The 17,185-nt window shown below is 30.0% G+C and overlaps 2 protein-coding genes and 1 long non-coding RNA gene across 5 annotated transcripts in view; 2 read left to right on the top strand and 1 right to left on the bottom strand.

The window, feature by feature from the left end:
- Positions 1-8,702, top strand: part of LOC111615572 (protein transport protein Sec24C-like) — a 41,242-nt gene extending 32,540 nt beyond the window's left edge. Inside the window, exons 12-15 of the mRNA XM_023356971.1 lie at positions 2,885-2,972; positions 7,498-7,601; positions 7,676-7,765; positions 7,869-8,702. Coding sequence (XP_023212739.1) covers positions 2,885-2,972; positions 7,498-7,601; positions 7,676-7,765; positions 7,869-8,009 — 423 coding nt within the window. The 3' untranslated portion in view covers positions 8,010-8,702. The remainder of the gene's footprint in view (positions 1-2,884; positions 2,973-7,497; positions 7,602-7,675; positions 7,766-7,868) is intronic.
- A 40-nt stretch (positions 8,703-8,742) lies between these two features.
- LOC111615578 lies at positions 8,743-9,592 on the top strand. Its single transcript, XR_002755099.1, has 2 exons — positions 8,743-8,876; positions 8,980-9,592. It is a non-coding gene; the product is annotated as an uncharacterized LOC111615578 (long non-coding RNA).
- A 128-nt stretch (positions 9,593-9,720) lies between these two features.
- On the bottom strand, positions 9,721-15,961 carry LOC111615576 (cytochrome P450 3A8-like). Of its 3 annotated transcripts, none has more exons than XM_023356974.1 (2): positions 15,798-15,961; positions 9,721-11,791 (listed from the first exon to the last, which is right to left on the bottom strand). In XM_023356974.1, the coding sequence occupies exon 2, from the start codon at positions 11,776-11,778 to the stop codon at positions 10,273-10,275; it is 1,506 nt and encodes a 501-aa protein (XP_023212742.1). In that variant the 5' UTR covers positions 11,779-11,791; positions 15,798-15,961; the 3' UTR covers positions 9,721-10,272. The 3 variants fall into 3 exon arrangements, with proteins under 3 accessions (XP_023212742.1, XP_023212743.1, XP_023212744.1); XM_023356975.1 differs by lacking the exon at positions 15,798-15,961 and adding an exon at positions 15,455-15,565; XM_023356976.1 differs by lacking the exon at positions 15,798-15,961 and adding an exon at positions 12,663-12,816.
- Between the last annotated feature and the right edge of the window lie 1,224 nt (positions 15,962-17,185).

Genomic DNA, 17,185 nt, shown 5'->3' with positions numbered 1-17,185 from the left:
TGTTGTCATCGTTTCTGGTAGTAGCATGATTTCACATTCATAAAAGTTTTGATTGTTGCTTACAAAAAACTGATCCAAGTGATTTTTGACATTGTCATTTCAAGTAAATGTCTTACAGTTAAAAAAAATTTGTGTAGACCGGAACAAGTAATAATCTGAGTGTGCTCGATCTGGAGTATATGGTTACTGTGACAGCATGTCCATCTAAGTTATAACAGTTTCTGATGAGTTACCAAACTTGTGTGAAATTTGACATTATCGTGGTAAAACACTATACCTGTTTTGTTGATCAATTCTGGCTGCATTTTCTGTTTGATGATATTACTCAATTTGTTTACTAGATGGCAGTACACTTTTGAATCAATTGTTAAATTGTCTGGTAAAAGTTCCAAAAAAAAAAAATTTCTTTAAAATTCCATCAAAGAGAGCATCTCTCTTTCAGAACATGTGGAACCCATATATCAAGTTTTGAAACGAAACCAATTAGTTTCAAGTAATCATAAACAGTGCATAAATTAATAAAACAATGGGATCAGTTATTCTAAATATTAAAATAATAAATTCTAAAAAAATTTCTCTCTAAAAAAAATCCTTTAAGAAATAAGTGAAATTCACTTTTTTAAATCCAATTTCGATAGAATTAAAAACAGAGATGGACTAGAAACTCATTTAATATTTCTCACTTTATTTTTCTTTTTCCTTTTTTATCTATATATATTTCGCTTATCATGAACGTCCACTGATGAGGCTGATAAGCGAAATATATATGGATAAAAAAGGAAAAAGAAAAATGAAGTGAGAAATACTAAATGAGTTTCTAGTCCATCTCTGTTTTTAATTCTATTGAAATTGGATTTAAAAAAGTGAATTTCACTTATTTCTTAAAGGATTTTTTTTAGAGAGAAATTTTTTAGAATTTATTATTTAAAAAAAATGTTTTTAGAATTTATTATTTTAATAAATAGTTCAATTTGACAAATTTAATCTCTTAGTGATTTCACGTGTTATTATTCGGTAGTTTGCTTCAATCAGTACCTTTATTTTGTTTTCATTGGCTTCAACTGGACATCCAGAACATAATGCATCTTCAATATTGAAATTGCCAGAACAAAATTTTGTAAACCAGTTTTGGCACTGTCATTCTGTCAATACATCTTTTCCATACACATCATACAATTTTTTTCTCGCTTGAACAGTATTCATACCTTTTTGATAATAAAAGAGCAAAATATGCCGAAAATTCTGCTTTCAATCTTCCATATTTGATGGGACACAAAAAATAAACAATAGCACAGAATCAAACAAAATTTTTTACAAATAAGCCTTAAAATTCTAGCTGTCAAAATATATAATGATGATATGGTTTAGAATGAAAATGGTGGGAAAAATACGACTAATCCGTCTAGTGGTAAAAAAAACGAACTTACTTTCCAAACAACCTAATATATATATACATACAGAAATACTGTTGGAAAATATTAAACTAGAGCAAGTGTCAATATAGCAAATTGTGTATGAACTGGCAACATCCTGTGTAACACAGGTTGAGGCAGAAAGAAACCGTTGTTCAGTCATGTACCAAGTTATGGATATGAGAAGAAGTGCATATAAATCTTAGATTAGAATAAAGTTTAATTATAAGTTAAAGGACTGCCTCATTATTGTTCTAACAAATACAATATTCTTAAATCAATTGATTTAGTACAAAAAAAGCTTTTTAATGACCATAAAATAATCAAAAATCCTCAGACATTTAATGAGGAATTTTTTGAAATAAATTTTAAAATAACTTCTCATAATTAAAAAAGAGATTTTTTTTTTTATTTGTATACTTACAGAAATCATTCAAAAAGTTTTGAGACTGATGACAACGGAGACAATATAATAACCACAAACAAAAATGGCTTTATTTATCCTTTAAAATATTCTCCCTTCAACTCAATAAACTTGTTCCATCTTGAAATCCAGTTTTCGTAATTCTTTGTAAAGCTGTCTTTTGAACATACTGCTTGGTATACCCATTATGATGTTTTACTCCTCTTTACTGTTGAATTTCCATCTGCACTGCTGTGTTTAACTTCTAAAAAGAGGGAAAAAAGCACGAAATGTAGGAAGGATGGCCATTAGCTTGTTTAGATAAATAATGGTTTGCTGAGCAATCATTGTTATCATGATGGAGAATCCAACCATTTTGTACCTACTTAAGATGCTGCTTTACAATTTTCCTTTGTTTGATTCTTCAAGATCCCTGAATATTCTCTTCAATAAAAGCTTTACTGTATTTCTTGAAAGACAGTGATCATAGGTGAAGCCCTTTTTAAAAAAAAAAAAAATACAGATACTTAACTTTCTGGAATTCTTCCACAGAGTATACTCCATTTTCATTGTTGGATCAAAACAATGAAATCGTGACTTATAACAGATCACAATCGTATTAGTTAATTTGCAGATTTGTCTTTCACTGTTGACACATGACTCAATCTTCAACTGTCTTCTATCAATTATGAAATTTCTTATGCCACTAAGCATCCTTGCCTACGATAAAGCATGTTCCTTAAATGTTTCTTCAATCTTATTGAAGGGTTCTGTTGAGGATTTTCCCATTATAACAAAGAATTTAATTTCTATTCACTGTTTATCCTTCAGACCCATGTCAGATATGTGCAATAGTACTTTATTTGGCAGCCTGTGGAAGTTGAATGAAAAGATGTATTCTTGTTACAATAAGCCCTGATGCATCTGGAGTAATGACATTGAAATATGTCATGAGTGCCAATGCATCTGATAATTGATTTTTAAAAATCTAGACCAGTCTCAAACTTTTTGAATGACTTTTGTATGCTTGCATGGTTTTATGAAAATATAAATCTGTTTCCTTTTCTAGCATGATGTTGATGTTGATTCTGAAGAACTTCCAATTGCACTGAGATGCTCAGTTGAAAAAGTCAAGGATAATGGTGCCTATTTGTTAGGTAAATAAAAATGTTAACTTAATGTCATAGTAGAATATCCTATATAATAAAATATTTAAGACACTAAAAATGTAGAATGTAGAATAACATGAAATATTTTTATTTTGATTAGTATTTTACATTGTTTTTATTGTTGGCAAGTTTGAAAGTTATCTGAAATATATTAAAATTGGAAGAGACGGATTCTCTTTAAGGTAGATACTTGTAAAAGTCAGTTATTTTGGAATTATTTTGCCATCAAATTTTTTAAAAAAAGTTTTGCCTAAGGCAGAACCTTGTGAGATATGAATGGGAAAGCTATGTTATATACTTATGTTATTAATTTAGAACTTGTCAAAGAAATACAGATTTAAACAAGTACTGAATTGAAAACACTGATATAAAAAAGCATTAGGAATGAAATGAAATCTATTGTTATTTAGTTTACTTATAATGAATTTAGGTCTAGCGAAATGCCAAACATAAACTACTTTTAACACAATCAACAAGAACAATGAACAATGAAGTGAAATATGTTAAAAGTAGATCACAAATATATACAGTAGAACCTCCATTATCCAGATTTTCGATTATCCGGATTGTTCAAAATAAACAAAAATTTTACGAATTAGCTGATTTGCACTTGGCGAATTACGACACTGTTTATGTATGTGATGGAATGCATAACTTTTTTTGTTTCAACAACGTCTCACCCAGCACAGTGGTCGTAAACTCTTAAATATATTTTACGTAGTAATAAAAATATAACTTGACATACGTATTTATAAATAATTTATATTCAAATTACATCATTTCTATGACCAAGGGCGGCGTAAGGCATGGACGACGTGGGCCACCGCCTATGCCTCGCGGTCCGAAGGGCCTCGCGCCTCGAAGGTTTATGCATTACTTAAAAGCCGTGAACGCGACGAAAAAATTTTACTCGTCATAAAACGATAAATAGTTTGTCAAATTTTTATTCATAAAAATGCAGTTTCAACTGCTTTTTATTTTATAAAATCCGTCTTCTTGCGCCACCAGAGGGCCTTTTAAACAATAGGTAGTCTGTCAGCGCTGGTCAGTAGTAGTCCAAATTCAATATGAACATTTGTTTCTTGAAAATTTGATCACGATTTAAATACTGTATTTACTTTTAATATTACCGATATGTCATCAAAAAGAAAATGTGTTGTATTATCATTTAAAAGACAAATTAAAGTATTTGTTTCGATTATCTGGATTTTTCCTTATCCAGACACCTTCATCTCCCAATTAGTCTGGATAATCGAGGTTCTACTGTATTTTAAATCTTACAATTTATACTTAAACTTTTCCAGTTTATACATGTGTCAGCAAAGAGTCTTTGACATTTTTACAATTAAGGTAGGACCTCATGACTAGAGAATGTCATTATGAGAGAGTTCTATTGGTTATATTTTAATAGAAAATCTTTCATCGTATAAAAAGAAATTTACGTTATTTGATTTTGTTTAATTTTGACAAACTTCAAAAAATATTTTTATATTTTCTGTTTCCATTTGGATTTACACTCTTTGTTATATGTATTTCTGATCTAAGTTCATTTTGGTCTTAAAACAGCAGGAAGGTCCAACGCATAGACATCTTTTACTGAAAATCTTGAATACCTTAGGATTAAGATAAATGCAGAGAGAGCTTGAGTTCAAGCAAGTAAACCAAAGATGGCATCTGAAAGTTTCATTTTCAGTGAGAAACCAAAAAGAAGTTTACATACCTGACCTGTACTCTCTCTTTTTTTTAGTTGAGAATATATAAATACATATATGGTAGCAATTATGGAAATTGCATCAACCATAAAATCTTATAAAAATGTATTCATTTTTAAATTAAAGTATCATTTTGCTGTAGATCTGCAAGAAATCAAAGATCATATCATTTGTTATATCATTCTGGTATTCATTCTTGAGGAGGAGTGGGGAAGAACATTGCTTTAGTGAGGCAGATGTTACCTGTTCATTTTATTATCAAACAAACTAATTTTTTAAAAGTCAGTAATCATTCTTCGGTAGGATGTATAAGTGGAAAAAAGTTTAGTGAGAATTTGTAATTTGTTTATTAATAAAACTAATAACTATACATGAAAACTTTATGAATCTTTGAAATTTATGGAATTTATTCAAAATAATAATAATAATAATAATAATTTAATATTGATATTTATAACAGCATTATTTTATAGAAATCATAATACTCAATTAGCCTTATTTTCAAAATTTATTTATTCCATGTTCAGAAATTTATAATTAATTAAAGAAAAGAATAAAATTTTTTATATAACTTTTATTACAAACATAGTATTTAAATATGACAACCTTCAAAATAAATTTCTTCTGCAGTTATATACAGGGTGATTCAAAAGTCACATAAGTTTTAGAAAATTAATAACTTGCAAACTGTTTACAGTAAGATGATGTGGTTTCCACAGAAATGCTTAGAAAGAAATGGGATTTTTTAGTGTAACAAAAATTTTAGAATCAAAATAGTTACATTTCTTGCCATAGATGATATTTGATAAGTAATCTTATCAAGTACCATCAACTATTTTGGTACTAAAACTTTTATTACACATGAAAAAAATCCTGTTTCTTTCTAAGCATTTCTGTGGAAACCACATCATCTTACTGTAAACAGTTTGCAAGTTATTAATTTTCTAAAACTTATGTGACTTTTGAATCACCCTGTATATAACTGCAGAAGAAATTTATTTTGAAGGTTGTCATATTTAAATACTATGTTTGTAATAAAAGTTATATAAAAAATTTTATTCTTTNTTGAATACCTTAAAATTAAGATAAATGCAGAGAGAGCTTGAGTTCAAGCAAGTAAACCAAAGATGGCATCTGAAAGTTTCATTTTCAGTGAGAAACCAAAAAGAAGTTTACATACCTGACCTGTACTCTCTCTTTTTTTTAGTTGAGAATATATAAATACATATATGGTAGCAATTATGGAAATTGCATCAACCATAAAATCTTATAAAAATGTATTCATTTTTAAATTAAAGTATCATTTTGCTGTAGATCTGCAAGAAATCAAAGATCATATCATTTGTTATATCATTCTGGTATTCATTCTTGAGGAGGAGTGGGGAAGAACATTGCTTTAGTGAGGCAGATGTTACCTGTTCATTTTATTATCAAACAAACTAATTTTTTAAAAGTCAGTAATCATTCTTCGGTAGGATGTATAAGTGGAAAAAAGTTTAGTGAGAATTTGTAATTTGTTTATTAATAAAACTAATAACTATACATGAAAACTTTATGAATCTTTGAAATTTATGGAATTTATTCAAAATAATAATAATAATAATAATAATTTAATATTGATATTTATAACAGCATTATTTTATAGAAATCATAATACTCAATTAGCCTTATTTTCAAAATTTATTTATTCCATGTTCAGAAATTTATAATTAATTAAAGAAAAGAATAAAATTTTTTATATAACTTTTATTACAAACATAGTATTTAAATATGACAACCTTCAAAATAAATTTCTTCTGCAGTTATATACAGGGTGATTCAAAAGTCACATAAGTTTTAGAAAATTAATAACTTGCAAACTGTTTACAGTAAGATGATGTGGTTTCCACAGAAATGCTTAGAAAGAAATGGGATTTTTTAGTGTAACAAAAATTTTAGAATCAAAATAGTTACATTTCTTGCCATAGATGATATTTGATAAGTAATCTTATCAAGTACCATCAACTATTTTGGTACTAAAACTTTTATTACACATGAAAAAAATCCTGTTTCTTTCTAAGCATTTCTGTGGAAACCACATCATCTTACTGTAAACAGTTTGCAAGTTATTAATTTTCTAAAATTTCTGTGACTTTTGAATCACCCTGTACTCATACCATACTCTTTGTAAAATATGAATGCTAGTATTTCTAAGTAATATTGAAAGCTATTTTGTGTGATGTCTTTAAGGGCTATATTTCTGTAGCTTCATCTTTAATTCTGTTGGTCATTTCTGATTGACAAATATTTGACTAAGAAGAGTGTAATAGTACCCTTAGTTGGATATTTGCCCAATTGCTTATTTCCTTGATTTTGCATCCAGAGACTATAAAATAAAAGTGAGGTTGAAGAGATATCAACAAGCAGCAGAATGGAAGCTGAAGTAGCAAGAACCATTAAAGGCTTCACAAAAAAATGGCTTCCAAGACTGCTTTGGCAAGTGATATAGTTTCAGGCAGAAGTTTGTAAGTGCAGAATCTTACTTTCAAATAGTGTGGTGCAAGAATTATTTTTGTGTTGTAAAATAAACTTTGTAAAAAGTTGGTTTATTTTTGACTCTCTTACATATAATTGAAAATTAACTGTAAAAGTCAAACATTGATATGAAATTATTTATTAAATAAATTCATTTTTTTATTTTCCAAGTTATATTTTAAAATATGAATTTTAATGGTGATGGTCTATAATTGAATGTTTTTATTTATAAAATAATGATAATTTTTAAAATATATTTATACTTTAATTTATATTTTATTTACTAGAAAATGGTATATATTTATTCTTATGGATTGGACATTCTGTAAATCCTGAATGGATTCAAGATGTTTTTGGAGTTCAGGCTGCAGCAAGGATAGATATTGACAAGGTAAAATTAATTCTATAAAATGATTAAATATTAATTTATATTAGGAAAATAAATTTTAACATCTTTTCTTACAGACATTGTTATTGGAACTGAATACGCCTCTATCTAAACGAATACGGGGTATTATAGAGCAAGTTAGAAACGAAAGACAGAGGTATATGAGAGTAAGTAATCTTTTGCATTTTAACTATTTAATTACTTAATTGTATGAAGAATATCATGTTATATAATTTAATTTTAATGAATTTATCTACTTCTGCTTCACAGCTCATTATTGTGCGACAAGGTGACAAGTTAGAAGTTCTCTTCAGACAGTTTTTGGTAGAAGACAGAAGTTCTGATGGAAGTGCATCGTATGTAGACTTTTTATGCCACTTACACAAAGAAATACGAAGTCTGGTCACTTGATGATAGGATTGTGGTGTCATACACATAAGTGCATTGTATATTCTGAAATTGATTGAAATGGAATCTGCTCAGTTTACTAGGTAGGCTGCAATGCAGGAAATTGGACTATCAAAGTTTATCGACAGATTTATTATTTAATCAGTGTTATTCTTTTCAATATCGTATTTAGTTTCTTATTAATTTGGACTATCATAAATTGTTTATTCTGTTGTAAAAAAGTCAATCAAAAGTTGTTAAGTGTAGAGATGTTTCACCTTAAAAAAAAAAATATAAAGAAATTGATGTCTCAAAATTTTTATCTTCTCTCTTTATACATCAAATTATCAGAAATTCTAGCAAATGTATATTATCATCAATGGAATTATGTACAATAAATTTGTTTGGGAAGTTAAGTTCAATATAAATTAAACCAAAAACATTGATGCCTTTTAGTTCTAAACTATAATAATAATAATAATAATAAAGAAAAACCCGTGGTAATTTTTAATGAAATTCTTTCTTGTTATGTAATCTCTAAACTTACAAGTTAAACGACTAATTCAAAAAATTATTAAATGTATCCTGATTAATGTATAATCATTTTAAATGGTGACATCCTTTGCTAGATTAAGCATTTTAAAATTTCAAGAAAGTTTTTTTAAACACAAACACATACACACACACACCACACAGACATTTATCCTTGTTTTTCTTATGTTANTGAACAGGTAAATCATTTTAAAATGATTAAATATTAATTTATATTAGGAAAATAAATTTTAACATCTTTTCTTACAGACATTGTTATTGGAACTGAATACGCCTCTATCTAAACGAATACGGGGTATTATAGAGCAAGTTAGAAACGAAAGACAGAGGTATATGAGAGTAAGTAATCTTTTGCATTTTAACTATTTAATTACTTAATTGTATGAAGAATATCATGTTATATAATTTAATTTTAATGAATTTATCTACTTCTGCTTCACAGCTCATTATTGTGCGACAAGGTGACAAGTTAGAAGTTCTCTTCAGACAGTTTTTGGTAGAAGACAGAAGTTCTGATGGAAGTGCATCGTATGTAGACTTTTTATGCCACTTACACAAAGAAATACGAAGTCTGGTCACTTGATGATAGGATTGTGGTGTCATACACATAAGTGCATTGTATATTCTGAAATTGATTGAAATGGAATCTGCTCAGTTTACTAGGTAGGCTGCAATGCAGGAAATTGGACTATCAAAGTTTATCGACAGATTTATTATTTAATCAGTGTTATTCTTTTCAATATCGTATTTAGTTTCTTATTAATTTGGACTATCATAAATTGTTTATTCTGTTGTAAAAAAGTCAATCAAAAGTTGTTAAGTGTAGAGATGTTTCACCTTAAAAAAAAAAATATAAAGAAATTGATGTCTCAAAATTTTTATCTTCTCTCTTTATACATCAAATTATCAGAAATTCTAGCAAATGTATATTATCATCAATGGAATTATGTACAATAAATTTGTTTGGGAAGTTAAGTTCAATATAAATTAAACCAAAAACATTGATGCCTTTTAGTTCTAAACTATAATAATAATAATAATAATAATAATAATAAAGAAAAACCCGTGGTAATTTTTAATGAAATTCTTTCTTGTTATGTAATCTCTAAACTTACAAGTTAAACGACTAATTCAAAAAATTATTAAATGTATCCTGATTAATGTATAATCATTTTAAATGGTGACATCCTTTGCTAGATTAAGCATTTTAAAATTTCAAGAAAGTTTTTTTAAACACAAACACATACACACACACACCACACAGACATTTATCCTTGTTTTTCTTATGTTAATTTGTGCCAGCAAGAATTAAAAATATTTTATTGCCATAAAAATTTTTATCTGTATTATATAAACTTGGTAACAGATAATATATATAGCTTTTAAAGATTTGTGTATATGTATTTCTGATGTACATTCTATTGAAACGATTGGAAAAATTACAGCGATTATATTTTCAATAGTTTTTATAAAAGTATTATTATTAATTGGTTAATAATGTAAATTGAGATTTTTTTTCCTGAAACAGAAAATTTTGATTTGTATGGTGTTCATCAGAATAAATGAGAAGAAATTGTTTGAAGCATTTGAAATTTGTAAACATTATTTTATTTTATTATTAAATTACATAAGTCAAAATCAGTAAAAATTTATAGATTAAATTAGCAGAAAGTTACAACAATAATAATATATGTACTAAATTTTTATTGCCCATTTCACTCAAACAGTAACTTTATTAAGGTTTACGTCTTTCAGCCTTTAAGACGATGCCATTTTTGGGGTTTATAATTACAGTAGGACAGGTTAGTTGTAGAGGAATTTCAGTCTCTTCACAAGTAAGCAGTTTATAGTTAAGTATAACTCTGGCCATTGCTAGTTTGACTTCAATCTGAGCAAATCGCATACCTATGCATATTCTAGGACCTAGACCAAATGGGAAAAATGTCGAAGGATTGAAATCCTGTTTGTTCTCTGGAGCAAATCTATCGGGATCAAGTTTCCAAGGATTTTTCCAGTAACGAGGATCGTGTTGAATGTTCCAAATAGGAGCTGTCACTGTGACTCCTTTCGGGATGATCAATTCATCCATTTTATATTCTGCACTGCATTGCCTACTTATGAATCCGGTTACTGGTGGGTAATAACGTAAACATTCGTTAAAAACCTGATCCAAATATTGTATATTCTGTATGTCATCGTAGGAAGGGTGTGGTTTATCTTTTAGATGAGCTACTGCTTCGTAAAGACGCTCCTGAATATCCTGATGCGTGGCTAGAAGATAGAATATTAAAGCTAAACTCGTAGCTGTAGTTTCATATCCTGCTAAAAGAAAAACGTAAGCGTTAGCTATCATTTCGTTATCGGTTAAATACTTGTTGGATGGCGATCGTTTATTGTCACACGAATCGATCATGAGTTGTAGAAGATCGAGCGATTTCTTTTCTGTATGTTTCCTACGATAATTAATGACTTTCTTAACGTTTTTTACAGTCAGAGAGGTCATTCTTCCGGAGGTTAAATAATTGTTTATAAATTGTAATATGAGTTTTAAAGGTGGAAATAATATCACCATAAGAACGGCTATGTTATTAGAATATTTAAAAAAGTCACGAACAGAAACTAGAAGAGGATCGTCGTCGTCGTCTTGACAGTTAGTATTCATGGCCAAAGCGCAATGTCCTATGACATCTAACGTTAAACCTTGTACACGCGTGTACATATCGAAGGTTCGATGGGCATCGCTGGATTTACCTATCAACTTTACCAGTTTATCTACTTTACTGTTCATGATTTCGGTCATTTGTTTAATTTTTATGGCACTGAACGTAGGTGTCAAGACCGATCTGACTCTTTTCCAAGTTTCATTCCTTAAATCCAACAAAGTCTCGTTCAGAGGCCAGACATCGAGGACCATTTTGGGTCGATTGATAAAAATGCGCGATTCTTTAACGAATAATTGCTTTATTATGTTGAAGTCATTAATGAGCATTTGGGGGTCGTCACCTTTGTAATATCCTACTATTTTACCATACTTTTTGAGCCACGACGTGACGACTTCGTTAGGATTGCCTTCTCCATTGAATTCGAACAAATTGCCGGATAAGATGTGAGGTTTAGGTCCCGGGATTCCATATTTTGTGAAGAGTGTCTGCTTGCTTTTTCTCTTTGCTAACCAGATAATCACCCAAGTTATAAAGAAGACTATAATCAACGTTGAAAAATTCGTTGTTAAGAAGTCCATGTTTTGGTAAATTCTAAAAAGAGACAAAATAGTTTTGTTTGAGAAAATATAAAGGATAGGTAACTAATAATGCAAATAATAAAACATAACTCGGAAGTATATTTTGTGTGGTTATTTATTGTTAACGAATTTTAAAACTCATTTTCACCATTTAGTAATTAGGAACTATTACATCTAATTCCTAGTGATAATTCAGGTGATAAGTACAGATGTACCTCAACTTATTGTATAACTAACTACACAGGGCCGGTTTTATCATTAGACGAACGTTAGCGATTGCCAATTCGTAACAGCCTAACTCATAAACAAAAAAGAGTTGAAAGTGTTCCTTACAATTGTTTTATTTACTTTACATACAAGTTATTTAAAACATTTTTTTATTAATTTTCAATGCTATCCACAGAGCGAGAATGCTCGACCATGTTTGGTATTACGGCTCAGTGGTTAGGCATTGCACTCATAATTTCACTTAAAGATTTACTTACAACAATAATCACATTTTTAATTATTTGGTGTTTCTACACCTCTGTAGTTTTTGTGTGACCAATTTTTGCATTTTTGTCTGGATCTTGGATTTTCGCTTTAGTTTGTAGTTTTCTGGAGTAGCTGTTAGAATTTGTGAATTTTTTTAACTATGTTTACTCAATTTTCGCCATTTAGTACTGTTTGAAATACAAGAAATGGGTGAAATATCACCTAAAGGCACTGGTTGTTGTACTTAACTTACGCCAGCATCATTACCCTTGATCGCCATATTGGATTCTGATGCTGTTTTGTTGGCTTAACAGCATATTATAAATGAAACGAAAAGCTGGAATATTAACCTAAATATATGTAGTTTATATAATGATCAAAATTAACAATTGAAAATAAATATACACTACTTATCCTCAGTTGAAATTTGCAAAGTTTTCTAAGAGATCACATCAAAAACAACATAAGGAATGAGAGAAAAACTGCCTTTGATGGCGACCACCACTTTTCCTATCCGATCGCAACAATCAGATATTCACAATTCCATTCTGTTTCGAGATACCTAAGGCTGTGTACACACTAGGCGTTTTCTAACGCGCGTTAGCTCGGCGTTCGACGAGCGTTTAGCGGAGCGTGCGCACTGGCTCGGTTTGGAAATGGATGTGGAAGTGATTGCTTGTATGTGGCTCCTCTATCGTCGCTATAAAAGACGATGGCAGAGGCAAAGAGAATTTTGGGTGCACCCACCCAATATTACGAGATAGACTGACGCATGAAATGTTTGCGACGTTGTATCCAAAACTAAGACAAAATAAATTCAAGTTTTTTAATTCTTAAAATATCTATAAAATCCTTTGACGATGGTTGGTCTATTTTAGATTTCATCAATAAATAGATAAGTATCGAAATGATCGTTCTCCATTTCAGCACATATATGTCAAAGCGCTCGGCTGACGTCCGCAAAACGCGCGATCGAATGTACAGTAACATGGCAGCACATATATCTCAAAGCGCTCGGCTAACGCCCGAAAAACGCGCGTTTTAACAAAAATCTATAAACGCGCGCTTGGCCAAAAGCGCGCGTTTGAGTGTGTACGCCTACATAGAACTCTTGGTTCTTTAAAACGCGCGTTGAAAAACGCCTAGTGTGTACAGGCTCTAAGTGAGTGGGATTGCATTCTGAGCGTCATTGACCAACTTTTCCCTAAATATCCACATGTGTGAATCTGCGATGCTTGTGTCAGTATGATGATACACATATACAAGCTACATGGACAATGTACTGTACAGGTACGTACATGGGGCGCCTAATTTTCTGTTAGGCTGTTAGATACTTTTGCGCTGGTCTTGACTGTACACAACTTCGTATTCTGTATAATACACTTCATAACGGTATTAAATGACTTATTAAAGACCTAATGCACATTGTTTTTGTGGTTATTAACATTGATTACTGTTCATGGTCAACTTAGCATAAAAATGTCCCACGGTAGGATACTTTTGTAAAGGTCATATTACCTCTCACTAACCAGTATCATATTTTCGTTTGCTTATACAAAGACGGATTTAAGAACTATATCTACATCAAAGTTGATCTTTTAAATAAACCATTAACAGTTAAGGCCATTACCTTTTAAAATAATAATTATAGGGTGATTCAATCGAGACTGAACACTTCTTTGTTCAGTATCTCGTGACTGCACAGTCACATCTGAATAACATGTAAAACACACCTTGGTCGACTAAATCGTCATAAAGTAGAGAATCGTTCCGTTCGTGTTTCATGCTCATCTTTTCATTTTAGGCGGAGATATTCCATGTAAGTGTTCAATCCTGAGTAAATCATCCTGCATTTCCAACCATTAGTGTTTTATATGCTCCACCAGTGGACAGGCTGCTTTTCCCTTTTGTCAATGTTTGTAAAGAATTCCATATCACCACATAAACACTTTATTTGACGAGTCTAGTGCCAAATATGTATGCCAAAGACATTGTATATATTTTATTACGAACGAACTAGAACGACATTCTCAGATTCGTTCAATGGGAAAGAATCAAGATTAATATTTTTATACATGTATGTTAGTATACGTATGAAAAGTTTCTAACGCCTCTAGTTTGTGATTTTCTGGAGTAGCTGTTAGAATTTGGGAATTTTTTTTATTAGGCTATGTTTACTCAGTTTTCGCAATTCGCAATTACTGTTTGAAATACAATAAATGGATGAAATATCACCTAAAGGCACTAGTTGTTGTTGTAAAGGCACTCAAATATGATAACTTTAAATGGCAGATAAGATAAATTGTGGTGAAAATCAATAAACGAACTGATAGCAAATATCACGAGCACACTATAACATATGAAATTACTAACAAAGCAAAACGTCTTATAAAGGCATATAACGAGAGGCATTCATCATGCAATATGAAGATATATAATAAATCTAGGTGCAGATTTGTGATGTATCTCATAAAATACTTGACCTTTTTTAAATTTTGATCTTAAAGAATACGAAGCTATTGCCACTCTTGACAGTGTTTATAACAATAGCTTTATATCATACGCAGATATAACATTAAATTTTGTTTATTAAACATATTTTATATATTTTTTAACAATATTTAATATAAGCATTGTTCAATATCAATGTTAATAAAGAATTTTTTCGTATTTTATGTTGTCAGCGTTTTTATTTAAAAATCACTTTATATCTACCAACGTACCAGCTATTCCCTATTCTAAAGATTGGCAAATATGTTTACGAAATAAATTCTCAGTTTTGAAAATATTACGGTAAAATATTTTAAGGCTAGTCAAATATAAAGGTAATTTTTATCTTGCTATTAAAAACAGAATGATTTATAAAGGAGCATACAATATACGCCCTGTTTGATAATAACACGTGAAATCCAATTTCGCGTATTTCACATTTCATCTTTTCTTTTTCTAGAATTAATTTACATCGAAAATATATAGTTTGTTTGCAATTCACACACAGTTTGAAAATTTTATACGTCATTCTATTAACGAAAGTCTATTCGATATTCAGAATAACATTTCACTTCTCATATTTCACACTACTACACATTAATAATACATTTCGAGTAGCAGTTTATAATAATTAATTCCCTTCCAGTCTTAACATATATCAATAAGAAAACGTTCGTATTTAAAAACAATTTTGTATTGTAATTTTACTTACGAAATTTAATTAGTTTGTTTAGTTTTGAATATTATCAGCATTGAATTATCTTCCGTCCTTGCTGAACTGTTAGAAAGCAGCTTTCTGACCTTGCTCCCTGTCCTTATTTTTATTGATAGAATAAAATGGCATTAAGTTATGTTAGAAATAGTTTTATATTCTTGTTTTTGCTGCTAGTTTCCTCCCTACCAAGCCTCTAGATTTAAGTCTACTTAACTCATCCTAATGGTTAATCCGTCCCTGAATTATATAAGTGATAACATATAAATTTAAGTATATCGCGTTATTATATGTTATCTATATATAAAATAATCGATAATAGTATCATAATTATAATGCTTACCCGAATTATTAATCTGTATATCCTTTAAAAGTATTTTTCCAAAGAAATTCCCCTTCGAAAGAAGTAAAATTCCCTTTTATGGAAGAGGAGACAACGTTGTGTGTCTTGTCATTCCGCTTTTCCTAGCAATATATCACATCTCTGAAATTCCCTAGCGTCAACTTTACTGGCTGTTACTTAATTTAACGATATTCTAAACTCGACACATTTCTCGGCAACTGCATATTTTTTGTACTTTTGATCGAATATATAATTTAAAACGTGTTATGTTTATACACGCAATATAAAATATAAATAATAAAAATCCTTGATAATTGATAACGGTATGAAAAGTAGTGGAATGACCACGTTTAATATCAGAAATCAGAGGCGACTTATGTAACTTGTTATTTTGAAGAAAAAACAGTAAAATAATTATTATTTAAAAATAAAAATAAAGGTAACAAATAACAAAATTACAAAGTACGTTACTGAAAAAGTAACAACTGGAGAATAGTCAAAACAACAAATCGTAGAAAAAGACGATAACACGTTATGCTTCTACCTGCCAAGTTGAAGAATCCGTTCAGAAACACAGTATATAGGAATAAAGTATATAATATTAAAATTCATAAATGAGGTATGTAACACAATATTCACGAAAGTATTATTATATGATACTTATTCTACAAAAGAATTAATAAAATCTTGCATATAAACAAATTATTTTCTTCTTTTGTGGTGGCTGTCTTTCTTGTCTCTAATACTAATCATTCACTTTCCTTCGCGTTGTTTGTCCAGTTCTGTGGATTATATTGATCCACAGGACTGGACAAACGACGCGAAGAATATTTGACGTCCACAGCTTTCATTAAGCCACCAATGTTGTTGCAGAAAGTCCACATATTGTCAGTTGCAAAAAGATAACAAAAATCTTTCTTCCCTATGCCTAAATTCAGTAATGTTTGTACTTTGGAGAAGATTGTATTCTTGTGAGCTGGAAACCAGCATTACAGTCTGTTGTTTACTTAACTTCAAGTCATGGACTAAATCATTTAGATCTGCTTGAATTAAGAAGTGTCTGACTGCATCACTTGTGCCTGATACAATAGTCATTTTTTCAGGAGATGACGGCAATTCCTCATTGTTACTTTCTTCCAGGCGTGGATTCGGGGGGGGGGGCGAACGCTCCCAACTTCCAATATTCCAATAACCCAAAAACTCAGCGTTTAGATATTAAAACTTAAAACTGTCAAACCAGGGCCGGATTAACTCACTTTGGGGCCCTAGACATTTTCTTCTTACCGGGCCCCCTCGCTCACAAGAAATAGAGCACACAAAAAATATAAAACAATAAATAAAACAAAACTAAATAATGTGAAAAACTAAAACAAATCTTAAATTTTTAT

This window comes from Centruroides sculpturatus, unplaced genomic scaffold, assembly GCF_000671375.1.
Source record: "Centruroides sculpturatus isolate CEXI.00-Female unplaced genomic scaffold, Cexi_2.0 scaffold19, whole genome shotgun sequence".
In the NCBI taxonomy this organism is placed as follows: Eukaryota; Metazoa; Arthropoda; class Arachnida; order Scorpiones; family Buthidae; genus Centruroides; species Centruroides sculpturatus.
Note: the sequence above shows the minus strand (reverse complement) of the source record. Positions and strands in the feature narration are given on the sequence as shown.